The 16,013-nt window shown below is 40.8% G+C and overlaps 1 protein-coding gene across 1 annotated transcript in view; it reads right to left on the reverse strand.

Annotated features, from left to right (window-relative positions):
- Nucleotides 1–5,732: 5,732 nt before the first annotated feature.
- MUC5AC (mucin 5AC, oligomeric mucus/gel-forming) overlaps nt 5,733–16,013 on the reverse strand; it is a 62,071-nt gene continuing 51,790 nt past the window's right edge. Inside the window, exons 41-49 of the mRNA XM_060276363.1 lie at nt 15,416–15,593; nt 14,341–14,445; nt 13,177–13,217; nt 11,802–11,924; nt 11,587–11,682; nt 10,085–10,204; nt 8,841–8,892; nt 7,859–7,970; nt 5,733–7,053 (exon numbers count right to left, since the gene is read on the reverse strand). Of these exons, the coding sequence (XP_060132346.1) occupies nt 6,777–7,053; nt 7,859–7,970; nt 8,841–8,892; nt 10,085–10,204; nt 11,587–11,682; nt 11,802–11,924; nt 13,177–13,217; nt 14,341–14,445; nt 15,416–15,593 (1,104 nt within the window). The 3' untranslated portion in view covers nt 5,733–6,776. The remainder of the gene's footprint in view (nt 7,054–7,858; nt 7,971–8,840; nt 8,893–10,084; nt 10,205–11,586; nt 11,683–11,801; nt 11,925–13,176; nt 13,218–14,340; nt 14,446–15,415; nt 15,594–16,013) is intronic.

Raw genomic sequence — 16,013 nt, forward strand, 5'->3', positions numbered from 1 at the left:
CGATGATGGCGACGGTGGTGATGGTGGCCTAGACTCCACAGGTGTTGCTGCAGATGTTGCTTCAAAGCGGGCAAAAAAGACATTCAACTCCTCTGCGAGGGATGCCCCTCCCTCGTCCACCAAGGAATCTTTGGATTTTTGCCCCGTCAGTTCCTGTACACCTTGCCACACCTGCCTGGTGTTATTACTCTGTAGGTTATCCCCCAGCCGCTGTCTGTACGCCTCTTTGGCCACCCGGATACCTCTCTTTAAATCTGCTCTGGCTGAGCTGTACAGCATCCTGTTTCCACTTCTAAAAGCAGTATTTCTTGCCTTTAGCGGCCCCTGTACCTCCCTTGTCATCCAGGGCTTCCTATTTGGATAGATCTTTATCCGGCGCCTCTGTGTTACGTTGTCAGTGCAGAACCTGATGTAATCCAGCACTTCCTCAGTAAGAGTCTCTATGTCCTGTTGGTTAAACACCTCCCAGTCTGTGTCATGAAAACAGTCCTGTAGCTGTTGAGATGCTTCAGCCGGCCATATTGTAATACTCCTCTTTGTTGTTGGAATCCGTTTCCTGAGTGGAATGTATGCAGGAGTCAGGAGCAGGGACACGTGATCAGATTGACCTAGGTGTGCCAGCGGTTCAGCTTTATAGGCTTGCTTGACATTTGTGTACAGTCTGTCCAGAGTCCTTTCGCCCCTGGTTGCACACTTTATATGTTGATAAAATTTAGGTAGGACCACTTTCAAATCTGCTTGGTTGAAATCCCCGCATACAATAGATGCAGCCTCAGGATACTTGCATTGTTGTCTATTAACAGCATCGTGCAGGAGACCCAATGCCTCATTGATGTTCGCATCAGGTGCAATATATACTATAGTTATCAGTACTACTGTAAATTCTCGGGGGATGTAAATAGGTCTGCATTTAAGCGTCATAAATTCCACAGTTGGGGAACAATGACTAGCTATCACGGTGTGGTTTGTGCACCAGCAGTTGTTTACATATGCACACAAACCTCCCCCCTTCTTTTACCGGAGTCCTCTGTTCTATCATGACGGAACACTGTATAGCCTGTTAGTTCTATGGCTGAGTCAGGTATAAGTGGTGTCAGCCAAGTTTCTGTAATCAGCAGAAGACAGCATTCACTCACAGTTCTCTCAGTTGCCACCCACAGCTTCCACTCCTCCAGCTTGTTCACCAAGGATCTCACATTCGCATAAAAAATGCTGGGAAGTGGTAAGTTATAGTGCTGTGTCTTCAGCCTTAATTGCTTTAGTTGCCTTCCTCCCCTGCAACCTCTCTGGTGACTGGGAGTGGCCGCCGAGACCACATAACACCAGTCCTAAGAGACCTACATTGGCTCCCAGTGCGTTTCAGAGCACAATTCATAGTGTTGGTGCTGACCTTTAAAGCCCTAAACAGCCTCGGTCCTGTATACTGAAGGAGCGTCTCCACCCCCATCGTTTAGCCCGGACACTGAGATCCAGCGCTGAGGGCCTTCTGGCGGTTCCCTCACTGCGAGAAGCAAAGCTACAGGGAACCAGGCAGAGGGCCTTTTCGGTAGTGGCGCCCTCCCATCGGAGGTCAAGGAGATAAACAACTACCTGACATTTAGAAAACACCTAAAGGCAGCCCTGTTTAGGGAAGTTTTTAATCTGTGATATTTTAATTTATTTTGCTATTTGTTGGAAGCCGCCCAGAGTGGTGGAGGAAACCCAGCCAGATGGGCGGGGTATAAATAATAAAAAATAATAATCATCATCATCATCCCTAACCATTGTCCATGCTGGCTGGGGCTGATGGGAATTGTAGTCCAAACTTCTGGAGGGCACTACATTGGGTATTTCTGTCCTAATGGTTTCAGTTTCTTGGGCTGCTAGAACAAATATCTTTTATGAGTTTTAAATGCCATAAGAAACTTTATACTCATGTAAATACTGATACAGGAGCTGGTCACACACAGTCTTCCAATGTCATGAAAAAGAAATCTGAGAAATAATTGTTTGGGTAAGCAGTAGCTTTTAAACTGATTGCTAAAGCAAACAAATTGCAACACCATGAAAAGGAAACAGGTGGTTTTATTGTGCAATACTGGAATGGTAAGTTAATTCATAATAAAACTTAGCACTGAGAACATTCAAAGTGTTGGTGCTGACCTTTAAAGCCCTAAATGGCCTCGGTCCAGTATACCTGAAGGAGCGTCTCCACCCCCATCGTTCTGCCCAGACATTGAGGTCCAGTGCCAAGGGCCTTCTGGTGGTTCTCTTGCTGTGAGAAGCCAAGTTGCAGGGAACCAGGCAGAGGGCCTTCTACTAGTGCAGGCATCCCCAAGCTTCGGCCCTCTAGATGTTTTGGACTACAATTCCCATTTTCCCTGACCACTGGTCCTGTTAGCTGGGGATCATGGGAGTTGTAGGCCAAAACATCTGGAGGGCCGCAGTTTGTACTAGTGGCACCCACCCTGTGGAACGCCCTCCCATCAGATGTCAAAGAGAAAAACAACTACCAGACTTTTAGAGGACATCTGAAGGCAGCCTTGTTTAGGGAAGCTTTTAATGTTAATAGATTATTGTATTTTAATACTTCTGTTGGAAGCCGCCCAGAGTGGCTGGGGAAACCCAGCCAGATGGGCGGGGTATAAATAATTTTATTATTATTATTATTATTATTATTATTATTATTATTATTATTGCCGCCTCGGGGAGATTAAGCATACTCATACATTCCAAGTCTTAGAAATGCTCTGTGTCCATCTCCTGATGTTAACTTGTCAGGTGACTGTGCATTTGATGGCAATGTTCATCTTAATGTTGCCAGCAGTGATCAACAACTGTCTAGTTTTGTCAGTGCTGCACTTTCGGAAGGAGAGTTCACTCATATAAGAAAGCCAGTGGCCCTTCTAGTCTAGCATCCTGTTCTCCCAGTGGGATTTTAAAGCAGCAAGGACTATAAATCAACCTTATTATTATATTTCTCATTCCAGAAACCAAAGAAAATGAGTTTTTTCCCATTGTTATTTTTTTTGCTTCCTTTCCCTAGCTTTAATAATACCTTAAGAGTTGTGTTACTTGTTATTGATCACAATAAAATAAATTGGGGCTGCAAACACTTCTTTGAGAGTAAGCTCCCTCCCAGTGGGGCTTACTTCTGAGTAAATGTGCATAGGATTATGCTCCACACTGTTTGTTTCTTTTCCAAAGAAAAGCAACACGACATGTGATTTTAACTGTCTTAATTTCCTGAGAACAGAGTACTATCAACCCACACTTTCCTTATTTTGCAGAAAGCATGTCCGCCCCCCCCCCCCATTTTTAGATGGCTTCTCCATTTCATAGAAAATCTAGGCCAAAAAAAGAGTAAGACTACGTATATAAGGAATGTTACAGGACCTTATCCCACCCAAATGTCAATGGCTGGAGTGGGGTAAGATGATGTACAATTACCTCTCTGTTGTCCTATGCTGGTGGAGAGGAGTGCTTGCTGGTGTGTGTGTGTGTGTGTGTGTGTGTGTGTGTGTGGAAGGGGAGCGGGTTCTGCACAGGCAGGCAGTAAACTACCACTAGTTGCCTCACACATAGAATCATAGAATTGTAGAGTTGGAATGGGCCCAAGGGTCATCTAGCCCAACCCCCTGCAGTGCAGGAATTTCAACTAAGGCATCCATGACAGGTGGCCAGCCAACCTCTGCTTAAACACCTCCAAGGAGGGAGAGTTCACAGCCTCCTGAGCGGGTCTGTTCCTGTGTTGAGCAGAAAGTTCTTCCTGATGTTAAGTTGGAACCTCCTTTCTTATCTCTTGAATCCATTGGTTCACTGCCTGCCTGTTCACCTGCATCTCCCCAATGTACAAGTGTAACCAGAGCACAAACTTTTCTTCTTCTTTTTTTAAAAAATGAATTCGCTCCAATCCACATAGTGTGTCAGGAAATAGGTATCTACAGTACATGCCCATAATATGTAATATTTTGCCTTCTAGTGTTTGCTCTGCGTAAGTACAATCAGTTAATAGTAAGCTGACAGGTAAATCATAGTTGTTGCATATACCATTGTGCTAATTGAACTAAAACTTGCATGATTAAGTTGGTTCTCCCCCCCCCCCAAAGAGGAATCAGATAATATTCAGAGAGCTGCTGCCTGTTTCAGATACCTATCTGTAAAAATGAATACACAGCTTTTGAGAAATCATGGGTAGCTGCAGAATCTTTATGCGAAAGCCTTTAGCATGAGATTCAATTGTGCTCAGTCAACAAGACCAATGTGGCTTAAAAACAAAGCTTTTATCCCACTACATTCACAAGAATGGTCAAAGTAGCCTCTACATCTTTCCCTGTCCCCATTTTATCGTCATAACCTTGTGAGTTGGGTTGGGTTGAGTTGAGAGATAGTGGCTGGTCCAAGGTCACCCAGCTTCATGACTGAGTGGGAATTTGAACCCGGGTCTCCCAGCTCCTAATCCAACACTGCAACCATTGCACAACACCAGCTACAGTGTGGAACACAATTTAGAACTACTGTTGAATCAATTTCTTTGGAGATAATCAAGTTGTTCTGGATATCTGCTAGTGTAATGAGATTATGTCTATTTAGAATATAAGTATTTTGCCCAGTAAACCATTGGTTTTGAAATCTTGGTCCTGCTTTTTTGTTTTTTGTTTTTGTTTTGCTGATCTCCCTCAAATTGCTGTTCAATACCAAGGATTACACTGAGAATATACATGTGCTGTCTAGAATAGGCCTTTTCTATCAGATTTTGGTTTATTAAGTTTAAAATATAATTGAATCATAAAGTGGTCCGCTCTCAGACAATTCTTTTTGAAATGTGACACTGTGGTAAATTGTGTATGCACTGCCCTCTAGTGCCCTTCCATCAGCATGTGATGGAAACATCTTTTGAAAAAAAAATGCTTGATATGTACAATACACTAACGGTATTGCTAACTTCTTTCATCAGAAAAGCTCAAGAGCTGTTTGTTAAAAACAAATTGTACATGTAAAACATTTAATGCATTTCTTCCTACAACTGTATCTGGATTGACATCTGGTCTGTGTTGCCTAAACCAGAGACTCTTTGCTTGTGACTAAGGACACATCAAGGCTGTCACTGTTTTACAGGTAGAATTCAATCACATACTGGATTTGGCACTATTTCACATCAATTCTGCTTCCCCAAAATGTTGGTCTTTTGCAATAAGGAAAGTGAAAGGAAAATGCGTTGGAAACCGTGCAATAATCATGGCTTGCTGGGATGCTGCATAACCTCTACAGAAACAAATGAGAATGAATGCTAATGCTGCATAAACTCCATGAGAACTTTGTGCAAGAAAATCAGGAAGAATGCTCAATAAACAGACTGTTTTGGAAACCAGTAAGAACTCAGCAGCAGACAGTATGTACTCCGAATAAACTTAACTTTCAGCACAAGATGCAAGCTTCATCAGTTCACAAAGATCTTTAGTTGTTTTGGTGTCTTCTTTTTCTTTTTTTAAATGCAGTGGCTTTTAAATTGCTATATTTGGGTGAGCAGTGACCAATATGCGAACTGGTCCAGTTGACATCTGAGCTATGGGTGTCTGGCATAACAGCTATGGCAGAATTGTGATCACGTGTACTGCTATGCCAGTATTGTGGTCATTATATTTCTGAGGGAAAACAGTGGCTGCTGGTCAACCTGAATGACACATTGAATTGGTGTACGTCACAAAGGCAGATCAGAGTAGTAAAATAAATAAATTAAATGACACAAAAGGTGCAAAATGCTAAAATTTTATTAATCATTGAAACTCTTCTCTTTAAGAAACAAATAAAAACAGCAAAAGGTAAAGATATCCCTCAACCAGGCATCATTTGACAGATGGTGCTAATAGAGAAGAAAATAGTCTATTTTCCAGAAACAAATAAATAGTAATGGTACAACGTTAAAAAATAATTCATTGTCCTAGAGCAAAATTTATATTATTGATATTTACTACTTTGGTTTAAAAAGTTCTTCATATGACCAGTCAGCAAATATATCTATATATCTTATGTTCATTTTGTAAACATTTATATTTTTAAAAAATCCAGATCTTCATATAATTAATATGCTGATGATATCATGTAAACAGTCTTCTTCTGCAGCAGCCATACTTCATGGGGAGTTTTTTTTGCACAAAAATAGATCTACAAATAATATCTGAGTATTATAGCCCCACAGCCTTTGAGAGGTTGAAGTTTGTAGAAGGAGGAACTTGGGGAAAAAACACAAAAAAGGCTGACCAAGTTATGAAAGTGAGATCTAACTTTTGCAAAGGTGATGGAGAACAGGCCATGTTGACCAATGGAACTGAAATGGAACTGGACACTATGAGTAGCTCTTTCTGCTCCAGAGTTATGGCTGGCTTGTGCTACTTGGTGGTGGAAATTCTTCTGGATGTATTAGAAATGCCAGTGTTAATGCTTTGTTAATATTGGCATCATAACGTCACAAGAGTTCAAGCTAAAGTCCACCCTAACCTTTTATCATGCCAAATACTTTCCTCTCCAAGTTATTTGTAACTGCACAGTGTAGTCTCACAAAGGCCTTGCCCCAAGAAAAGTGTCACCTAGAATTTCTAATTGTTTGGCACCCCAAAGAAAAGAAAATACTTTTCTGCCAAGAGTAGATTTAGAAGAAGAAAAATTCATCTGTATGTTCATGTTGCTGCATTGGATACTTTTTATTTCAAAACAGCAAGATTCATTTTAATTTATCTTCTGTTAATTATTGGTGTTGGTCATTTAAAAAATGTCTAGGTCAGTCCTGGCTCCTGTTTTTATTTCTGGCCAAGCTGCTGTTCTTCTTGCTGCTGCTGCTGCTGCTGCTGCTGTTCTTCTTCCTGTTGCTGCTGCTGCTGCTGTTCTTGCTCTCCTGGTGTTGGGCTGGGCTTCACATCGCATTGATTGCTCACACAATCACATGCGTCAACATGGATGTATGAATATTCAATGGTGGAGCGATCAGGGCATATCAGTGTCACTTGCCTCTCGCTGGTTTTGCTTTCCTTACAGCATGTGCATGTGTGATCAATTGTGTTAGCCTCAGAAGAGTATCTAAGAGAAAACGAAGAAGACTTTAGCTGCTGCAGAATCAAGTCCACCACTCACACCAACACGCAGTGTCATCATTCCGCTTTTGTTTGTATCGGAAGCAATCAGTCTGACATGGTACATTTAGAATAGATTGTAAATAGCTTTCACAATAAAAGCATTAAAGATAAGATGGTTTGGAGTGTCGTTGCTCTAGGGTAGCCAGCAACCGCCCTGACAAAACTTATATGCAAATTGCGAGATCACAATATAATCTATCACACTGCCTCCATGCTTTGAAAAGTGGGTATAGTCCCTGGGCCAACCTCCCTCTATCATACCATTTAATATTAGCAAGTCCTTCTGCCTTACAACTTGGGCTAAACAAAGCCCTGAATAATTACATCTATGATCTTTAGATAGACGGGAGGTTCCCCTGGCTAAGAAAATACCTGGTTCCAGAATCTGATTGTAATGGGTATACAAATTTACATCGTTTACTCCCATACGTGCGTTAAAATCCCCTGCAATGATAAACACTGCAGTAGGATATAGGGATTCCAGGGATTCTATATAATTCTCTAGGTCTGTCCATATAGCATTTACAGTAGGTTTTTTTTTTTACAAGAAAGTGAATTGCCTGATGTTAGCTGTCAAATGAGTACATAATTGAGCTCAAAAATGAAGTGTTCTGCTTCCCAGCACAATTTTCCATGTCTTGCTAACCTGGACTTCAACTGAATGACCCCTGGACTATTTATTGAGTGTTAGAGTTTGAGAGTGAAAGTTGTTCCCCGGGGGAGGCAGCAATGCCCACTTTTCTACTTACATTGAAGAACTGCCGCAGTGGCCTTCGCAGTACCGTAATTCGACAGGTTCAGTAGCTTCACATCCATTATGTCTGATGAGACTTGTGATGTTCTTTGGATTACAATCTCCCGCTGTGAGAAGGGAGAACAACCAAAAACAAAAACCATCATGACTGTGTGCTCACAAATACTGCCTAACAGAAGACTGAGTAGGGTAAGGTGGTGTGTGTGTGCGCACGTGCAAACTGTCAAAAATGGCAATGAAAAGGGAATTCTAGGTCCAGGGCTTTTTTTCCAGCCGGAACGCACTGGAACTCAGTTCCAGCCCCTCTCAGGTGAGCACCATTGCCATTATAAGAGAACAAGGGAGGCATTCCTGCTGAGTTCTGGCACCTCTTTTTCTAGAAAAATAGCCCTGGGTTGTTGTTGTTTAGTTGTTTAGTCATGTCCGACTCTTCGTGACCCCATGGGTACGTTCATCATAATCAGAACCCAATTCTTGACACACTGGAATGTCAGTAAGGGAGGAAAGGACATGATAAACTCCTGTACTGATCTAGTCTAATGCCACTAGTATGTTTTGACAAAGAAGCCTGTGCTATACATTTGACCACAAAGACTTATTGTTCCACAGTACTAGTCTCCATGCTTGCACCTATGCTGCAAAGGTGCAGAGGGAAATCTTAGCAGTTTCTCTTTGCACAGCTAATTTATTGGCTCACTTCCCGCCCAATTGTAGCAAATATAGGCAAAAACACAGTCTACTGGAGGGGTGTGGAACTTTTGTTTGTTTTTTCTGTAGAGGGCCTTTTCCCCTCAGGCATAATCCGCTGGAACCACATATTGGTGGTATTGGGCCAGAGTCGAGTGAAATTAAGTTATGGACCACATGAAATAAGGATGTGCGCAGATAATGCCACAGATTGCCCACCCCCTGCTCTAGTACATTGTGGGATTTTTTTTGCTGTGCAGGCTTATTTTAACAATTTTGTCGGAACTTACGTGGAGGTCCGCACACCTTGCAGCAGCCATCTTCACTCAGTCTCACATTCTCCTGAAAAACCAAAATAGATTAGATGAATTTAAAGATACCTAAACAATTATTATTCTCTGAACAAATACAGTTCCTTTGTGGCCACGAGAGACCCACACCATCAGGACTGAACAAAGGCAGGTAAACAATATTTGGGCCCATAGACTCCAAAGCACATTGTCTCCCACAATACAGTTAATGCCATCTATTACTTTTAACCACTCTAATTGTGATGCTTGAAGATTTTTATTGGGCTGCATTTTTAAGCACTAATGCAAAGATTAGAACATAGATAGCATTCATTTTTTGCAGTTTTCTGAATTGTGATGCATTTCTGCACTTAAAAAACAATGTAAATGTATATTTCAGGTTAGAATATGTACAAAAATGTTTATGTGCACATTTGGGGTAAATTAATCCCTCAATGAATAATTCATAACCTGTTTATTAGAAGTTATATCTTAGATCTCTTACTGTACACAGCATTGCCAACTATTATACAATTCTGTGTAGTAATGCTCCTATTCTCTCTTGCTTGATATTTTGCTTCATCTTATTTACTCTCCTCAGACCATCTAAGTTCCTTTTGTTTTGATTTTATGTGATATTTGTTGTATTGTTGTATCATTGAAATTTAATATTTTTTATGAAATGCATATAAAAGTAAAATGTATATAAAATATTGTATACCTTTGTGGGGAAAATGCATATTTGCATGTGTTTAATAATGATGATTATGATGATGATGACGACAACAACAACAATCATAATAATCTACTTTTTTAAAAATTCCCTCCCCCCAATAATAATCCACTTGATGCAGAATCAGGATGAAACACTTATTAAAGAATACATGTGAAACTGACATGGACCAAAATTAGCCCTAAACAACAATTATATAACTACATGAGTATTTCATCAAGCCATTACAGTATCTAGTGAATCACACTTCTCATATTGCATTAAATAAAGTAGGGAACCGAAGAGATATATGACCAGGAACTTGATAAGGGCCAAAGTCTGACTCTGTTAATTTAGGCTTGGTTTAGGACCCTTGTCTATCATAATAATTCCAAACTACCTAAACAAACCCATATGATTTATGCATTAAAAAAAAACATACCCTCATCCAGCTTTTCTTAGATAAACCCTGATCTCATGGAGTAGCTAATCTAACAGACACAAAGACTTTTGATTATATTGGTAAACTTACAGGTGGGCAGTTAAGTGGAGCGCAGGGTCTTTTGGTAGGGACAAGAATATACTGGTCCTCAACCAATTCACATTCATAAGTGGTGCAGTTGTTTCCTGGATGATGCCAAATCTCCCCAGGCTGAAAAAAGTCAGAGTTATAATTATATTATTAGAAGCTGACACATGATTTTTATGTCCTCCAAAGGGCTTTGATTGTATCACCAAGGCAATATAGATAGGGTAAAAAAGCAAAGGAAATTCATTATAAATTTACTATAAGGAAAGGTCCTTATTAAAACTATGTGGGAAAGAATATAACCTTCATATTCCCAGCTAGGTGAACTCAGCTCTACTGAGCTACCTTTATCAAACTATAACAAAACATGCCCTCTGCTTTTGCCATTTGTATTCATCATTGTGTATTCATCATTACACAGATGTCTTTGGTTGTCTCAAATGCACATATATACATAAAGCACACACACATTTTTTCTCTCTCCATGCCTATCTTCATGACAATCTGCACTGTGAAACAGTTCAGCATCACTTTGCTACATGCGACTTAATTGGCCTCCCTGACACAAGGATTTGGCCATATATGAAACCTTTAGCTCAGGCACGTGGAGTCGGAATTCTGCCCCCAGATACTCATGACTGCATTCTGACTCCAGAGAAACAGACTGTGCGATCAAATGTCTGAAGGCATAGCTTGGTCACATGTGGCATCTTACTTTCAAGCATTCTCTCTGGAGTGGGATTGGTTCAAGTGGTGGATGACCACGTTTCCCATACTTTATGGGGAAGGGCGGTAGGTCAATGGCAGAACATCAGCTGTGCACACAGAAGGCCACAGACTGAATCCCATGCATCTCCAAGCAGGGCTGAGGGAGAGCCCTGCCTGAAATTTTGCGTTTTTTTCCCCTAAGAAGGTTGGGAGAGAACATAGGCTGAGTGGTACCGAAAAAGGAAGAGAAATTCTGGAGAGCCAGTGAATTTAGACAATTCTGAGCTAGACAGACCAATGGTCACACTCAGTAGAAGGCAGTAGAAGGCTCCAGGTTGCAAGCCTAAGACTCAGGAGAGTCCTTGCTAATCAGACTAGGCAACACTAGGCTATATTCATTAATAAAGCTACTATAAAAACTACACTACAAATTAAAATAAGGCATCGGTATCTCCTTAACAAAATGCGGGGAGTCAGCGCAACATTGGCCTGCCAGGCTATATGGGCCAACCATCTGATGCTTCTTTTTTCTCCCTTTTTTCTATTTTTATACTGCACAATTCGTTTCACAAGCAAAAAAGATTTACACTAAAGATTTATACTCAAAATATTCAATGGAGCAGAAAAAAGGCAATGGTAAGAAAATATAACTATGGGCATTTAAATGCAGAACTATTAATTATTGCTTCAGTTAATATCATTCATGGCCTCTAGTAAATTTCCATTCCAAGCATGAGAAACACAAGTATGATAGAACATGAGATTGCATGTATGGGTATTCATAAAACATCAACTACCTTGATAACCTGAACACTGGGTCCCTCTTTCACAACACATGCTACCACTGAGCATTTACCACAGCATTGTCCAGGGATTTCCTTGTATTCATGGGCCTGTATTTGAGAAAATATGGAAAGAGATTCATAAGATCAAGGAGGTGAAATAGCTAGGTTTGCAGATAGATTCCTGAAAAGCTGGGAATTTAGAAAAACAGTTTGTAACACTAACTTACCACTGGGCAGTTTTTGTCACATACTTGTGACACACATTCCACCGTGTTTATTTGGCTTTCTGGATCTTGCTCAACAGAACATCTGCATGTTTCACAGACGCCTCTTGGAACAACTGCTCCAGGCTAAAGAAGGGCAGAGGAGAAATGGTGCTGAATAATTCTAAACTGTTTTCATAATTCAGAAATATCACAACTGTATGCAACTGGCCTTCCTCCAGTGACTGAAAGCCCATTGACCCAGTATAGGCTTCCATCAGTGTCATGAGCGGGGAGGTGATTCAGTGATTCTCTCTCCCGCTATAACTTCCTGCACCACTTGCCATGTTGTTCTGTGGGGTTCCCCAACCCTCTGAAGCAGATTTGGGGCTGGGGGGGAGGGGGCAACGTGGCAAAGTAGGAGGGGTAAACACTGTAATTTGCTTTTCTTTCTGTTCTGCTGACAGAAGCATCCACTAGATCATAGAGCTTTCTGTCAGTGAAGGATCACCAATTGGATGCAGCCTCTTCATTTAATCTTGAGTATACAAACTCATTTAATCCTAAAAATGCTTGGAAATGTGTGGATTGTCTTGCTTCATCTAGCTTTGAAAGAACCCCAGCAACCAGCAGGCCCCTTTTCAACTTATGAACCAAGGTTTTTTTTTCTTTCCACCAGGATGCATAAATGTTTCCATGAAAGGGGTATATTTATCTATGGGTTGTGGAAGGGATTTGGAATTGTTAATCTGGGATGAAAAAGACATGTAGGGTTTCTATTCCCTTCCTTTGATCTGAACTGATAGGCAACTTATTTAAAGGGAAAGAGTACTGCACCTTACTACAGGATACACTGAGAATTCTCTTGGATGCTAAAGTATTTCTACTGTGATATTTTATAATCCATAGTTTGAATCAAAGGAAGATATGCAGGGTTTTTCCAGTAACATGACAACTTCTAAAAGCTTTTCATGGAGGGCTAAACACACTCACTATTAATCCGCCTCAATCAGAGGCACCATCTTCTGAAGCATGTTGAGGGCAAAGATGCAATGTCCCGACATTGCGAGCACAACATCACACAACATCCTGACATTGTTCCATGCCCAACTCCACCAATATGGGGGCCCGGCCCCCTCAATAACAACAAAACACTGAGGGGGCCCACAGTGCTATGGCATCAATCATTTCTGTGCAGATCATTTTCTTAATAAATTATTTTATTTTATTTTTAAAATAATGCTTTATGTATATTTCTTTTGTTATTGGTTTGTGTAATCTAGTTTTGCTTTATATAGATTCAGATGTGGACTGTTTTTGTGAGCAAGTGATTTATACATTTACCAAATAAACAAACAAATTATTGCTTCTAGCATTCATTATTATAAAATGTACTTACTTTGTAGAATACGTCGTTGTCAATACAGCCCGGTATTTTCACTGTAAAACAGAAATGTGCAATGGCATAAATCACCAATTTTTCTTTTCATTGATAAGAATGGAATATTGCTGTGTACGCTACAGAGTATGCATTTTAAATGCATGTAAAACACATTCTCAGCCACAGACTCAAATAATCCTGGAAATGGTAATTTGTCAAGGATTCTGGGAATTGTAGCTCTGTGAGAGGTAAACTACTGTTACCAGGATGCATAGTGTGTCCAGAACCTTTGAAGGCAAACAAGGAAGTACCAATGTAGCTGTGATTCAAATGGTTTCTTGATGAGAGTGCAGTGGGTTCTTCCCTTAGAGTTGTTTGAGGAATTCAGTCTTTTGGGAAGTCCAATACAAGCTAACCTGATGTGGACCACACAGACTAATGCACAGATCAGAACTTAACTATCCACCAGATTTCAAACTTCACTAAAAGCCACAATGCAGTTCTCAGTAATTTGAATGTTTCAAAATATACATTTAAATACATATTTTGAGAGAAATATATATATCCTAAATAATATATGGTTTGGAAGAAAATTTGTTTAGTAAATGTAAACAGACATTTAAATTTGAACATTCATGGGGATTTCATCTGAAAAATGCAGATCAGCATGGAAATGGGATGGAATGGGTTTATGGGTACACACATGTGGACAGGAAGTGGATGGATCCACCCTAATGTCTTCTCCTAGTAACCATGTCAGGATCAAGTACACAAGCAGTAAGGATTCAACTTGAAGTTCTGCAAACCCTACCTTATGCAGGTTTGCAGAAATGTATGTGTATATGTCACAAAATATCCTCTCCCAAAAGAAAATCTTATAAAATAGCCCCATTGCAAAAGAAGCCCCAACAAAACCGGGACTTGCCAGCAGCAGCTTAATTGACCAGATCTATAACAAATTAAGCATCTGCTTCTTCAGAACAATTCCAGGATTCTTGCAACAGGAAATAAAAACAAAGAGGCAAAATGACCACTGAAATGCCAGCTCGTAGTATGGGAGGTAGGGATGGAATATGACTCATCTGGAGGGTGGGGAGTTGTAGAGAGAGAGGAAGAGAGAGGGAAGGGGGAAGGGAGATAAGTTTCAAATACTCCTGAGAAATGTCATGTTTCAGTTCTTACCACAAGTGGCTTTAATGCAGCAATCTCCTGGCAGCTTTTGTTGTTTTAATTCATATCCTACTGGACAGGTCTCAATGGATTCAGGACAGTAACTAGTGTTGCATACTATATAAGACAAAAAAAATTAAAAGCCATAAAAGAAAGTCAGGATATTTTCATTATAACAAGAACATACAGGGCATTTTTCAACACTCCAGTTATGTCCAGAAAAATATCTGCTTCGGTGTCTGAATAAGAGGTGTGAATCTCTACAGGATGTTTTCGGGCTCCAACTGCCAGACCCTGTGACCAATGGAGATGCAGTCTAGTAACAGCTGGAGGGCCACAGGTTGCCCTACTCTGCCCACCAGCACTCCTGTAGTATGGATAGATTAACCACTATGCCACATGATTTGCAGCACAGAGCTTCAGCCCAATTGTAGGACCTCCTGTGGTGTAATTAATGGGAATTTCCCTAAGTGAAAAAGGTACCCATTTGGAAGTGGTTGCTTTGAGCTATCCACAATGGATTACATCCAACATTGCCGAAGCAACTTTGCTGAAGCAGAAGTAAATTAAGCATAATGGACCTTTCCCTTTGCCTCCCCCCTCTTCAGTCCCCCGTACCCACACAAGCCTCTTAAGCCAAGAGGCTGAGAAGTGATAGCCTCTTCTACTAGACAGCATGGGATATGTGGGATAGTCACCTTGAAACTCACCGGGGGAAAGGACAGGTGTATGTATGTATGTATGTATGTATGTATGTATGTATGTATGTATAAATAAGATTGTGTCATTTGCAGTTTCAGTAGGAGGAAAGAATCACCCAAAAATGGGCAGAGAAAACTAACATTGGTACAAGATTTCTCTTACTGGTTCTGGGTATTTCCACCCTCTCACTTCAGCCCCAGATAACATTGCCCATAGTATTTAGCAATCCCCCACCATCAGCCCCGGAAAAAGGCTTTTTAGGAGAATGCAGGAGGTAGAGAGGAAGGGAAGGGGAAGATCGGTTGTGTGAGCTGTCTTCTGCTCCTGCAGCACTGGATTGAAGCATGATATATTTTGTTTCAAACAGACAAGTGATTGTACTTACCACATTTCATTTGAGGACAGCATTTATCTTCAGGTGTTGTGACAATGACAGGCACAAAGCCTTCAAATTCACAGGGCTCTGGGACAGGTGTTGCACATATCTTTGGTGTACACTGCACTTTAAGAGTATATTTTTCACAAGTACACTCCTGGCAGTTGCTGGTCCATCTTGCTCCAGGCTGCAAAAAATTAAAAATAAATAAAAGGTATTGAAAAGAAAATAAGACTCATCATCCCTAAATTTGCCTTGTCAGAGATCATGTCAGAAAGAGTGCCATCAACATATATTAAGGCTGTAAATACTTAGCTGAGTAATCAGTTTAATTACTTACTCAATTATTTTTGACAAAAAGGGTGCCTCCAATAAATCAGCTGATTAAAGCCACAATAATTACTGTACAATCACTTGGGGGGGGGATGACGACGGCAGATGCATCTTAAAAGAGGCACTCTCTACTGGGTGAGACCTCTCGCCTTCTGTTCTGCTCAATTCACTACATCAGAGTTGCAGCGCCCCTAGGCTTGGCACCCAGCACAGGCGAACCAGTTGTGCTGCCCTGAATCGGCCTCTTCTCCCAACACCTTCTGAGGTGACCCAT

The sequence above is a fragment of the Zootoca vivipara genome, chromosome 1 (genome assembly GCF_963506605.1).
Source record: "Zootoca vivipara chromosome 1, rZooViv1.1, whole genome shotgun sequence".
Classification (NCBI taxonomy): domain Eukaryota; kingdom Metazoa; phylum Chordata; class Lepidosauria; order Squamata; family Lacertidae; genus Zootoca; species Zootoca vivipara.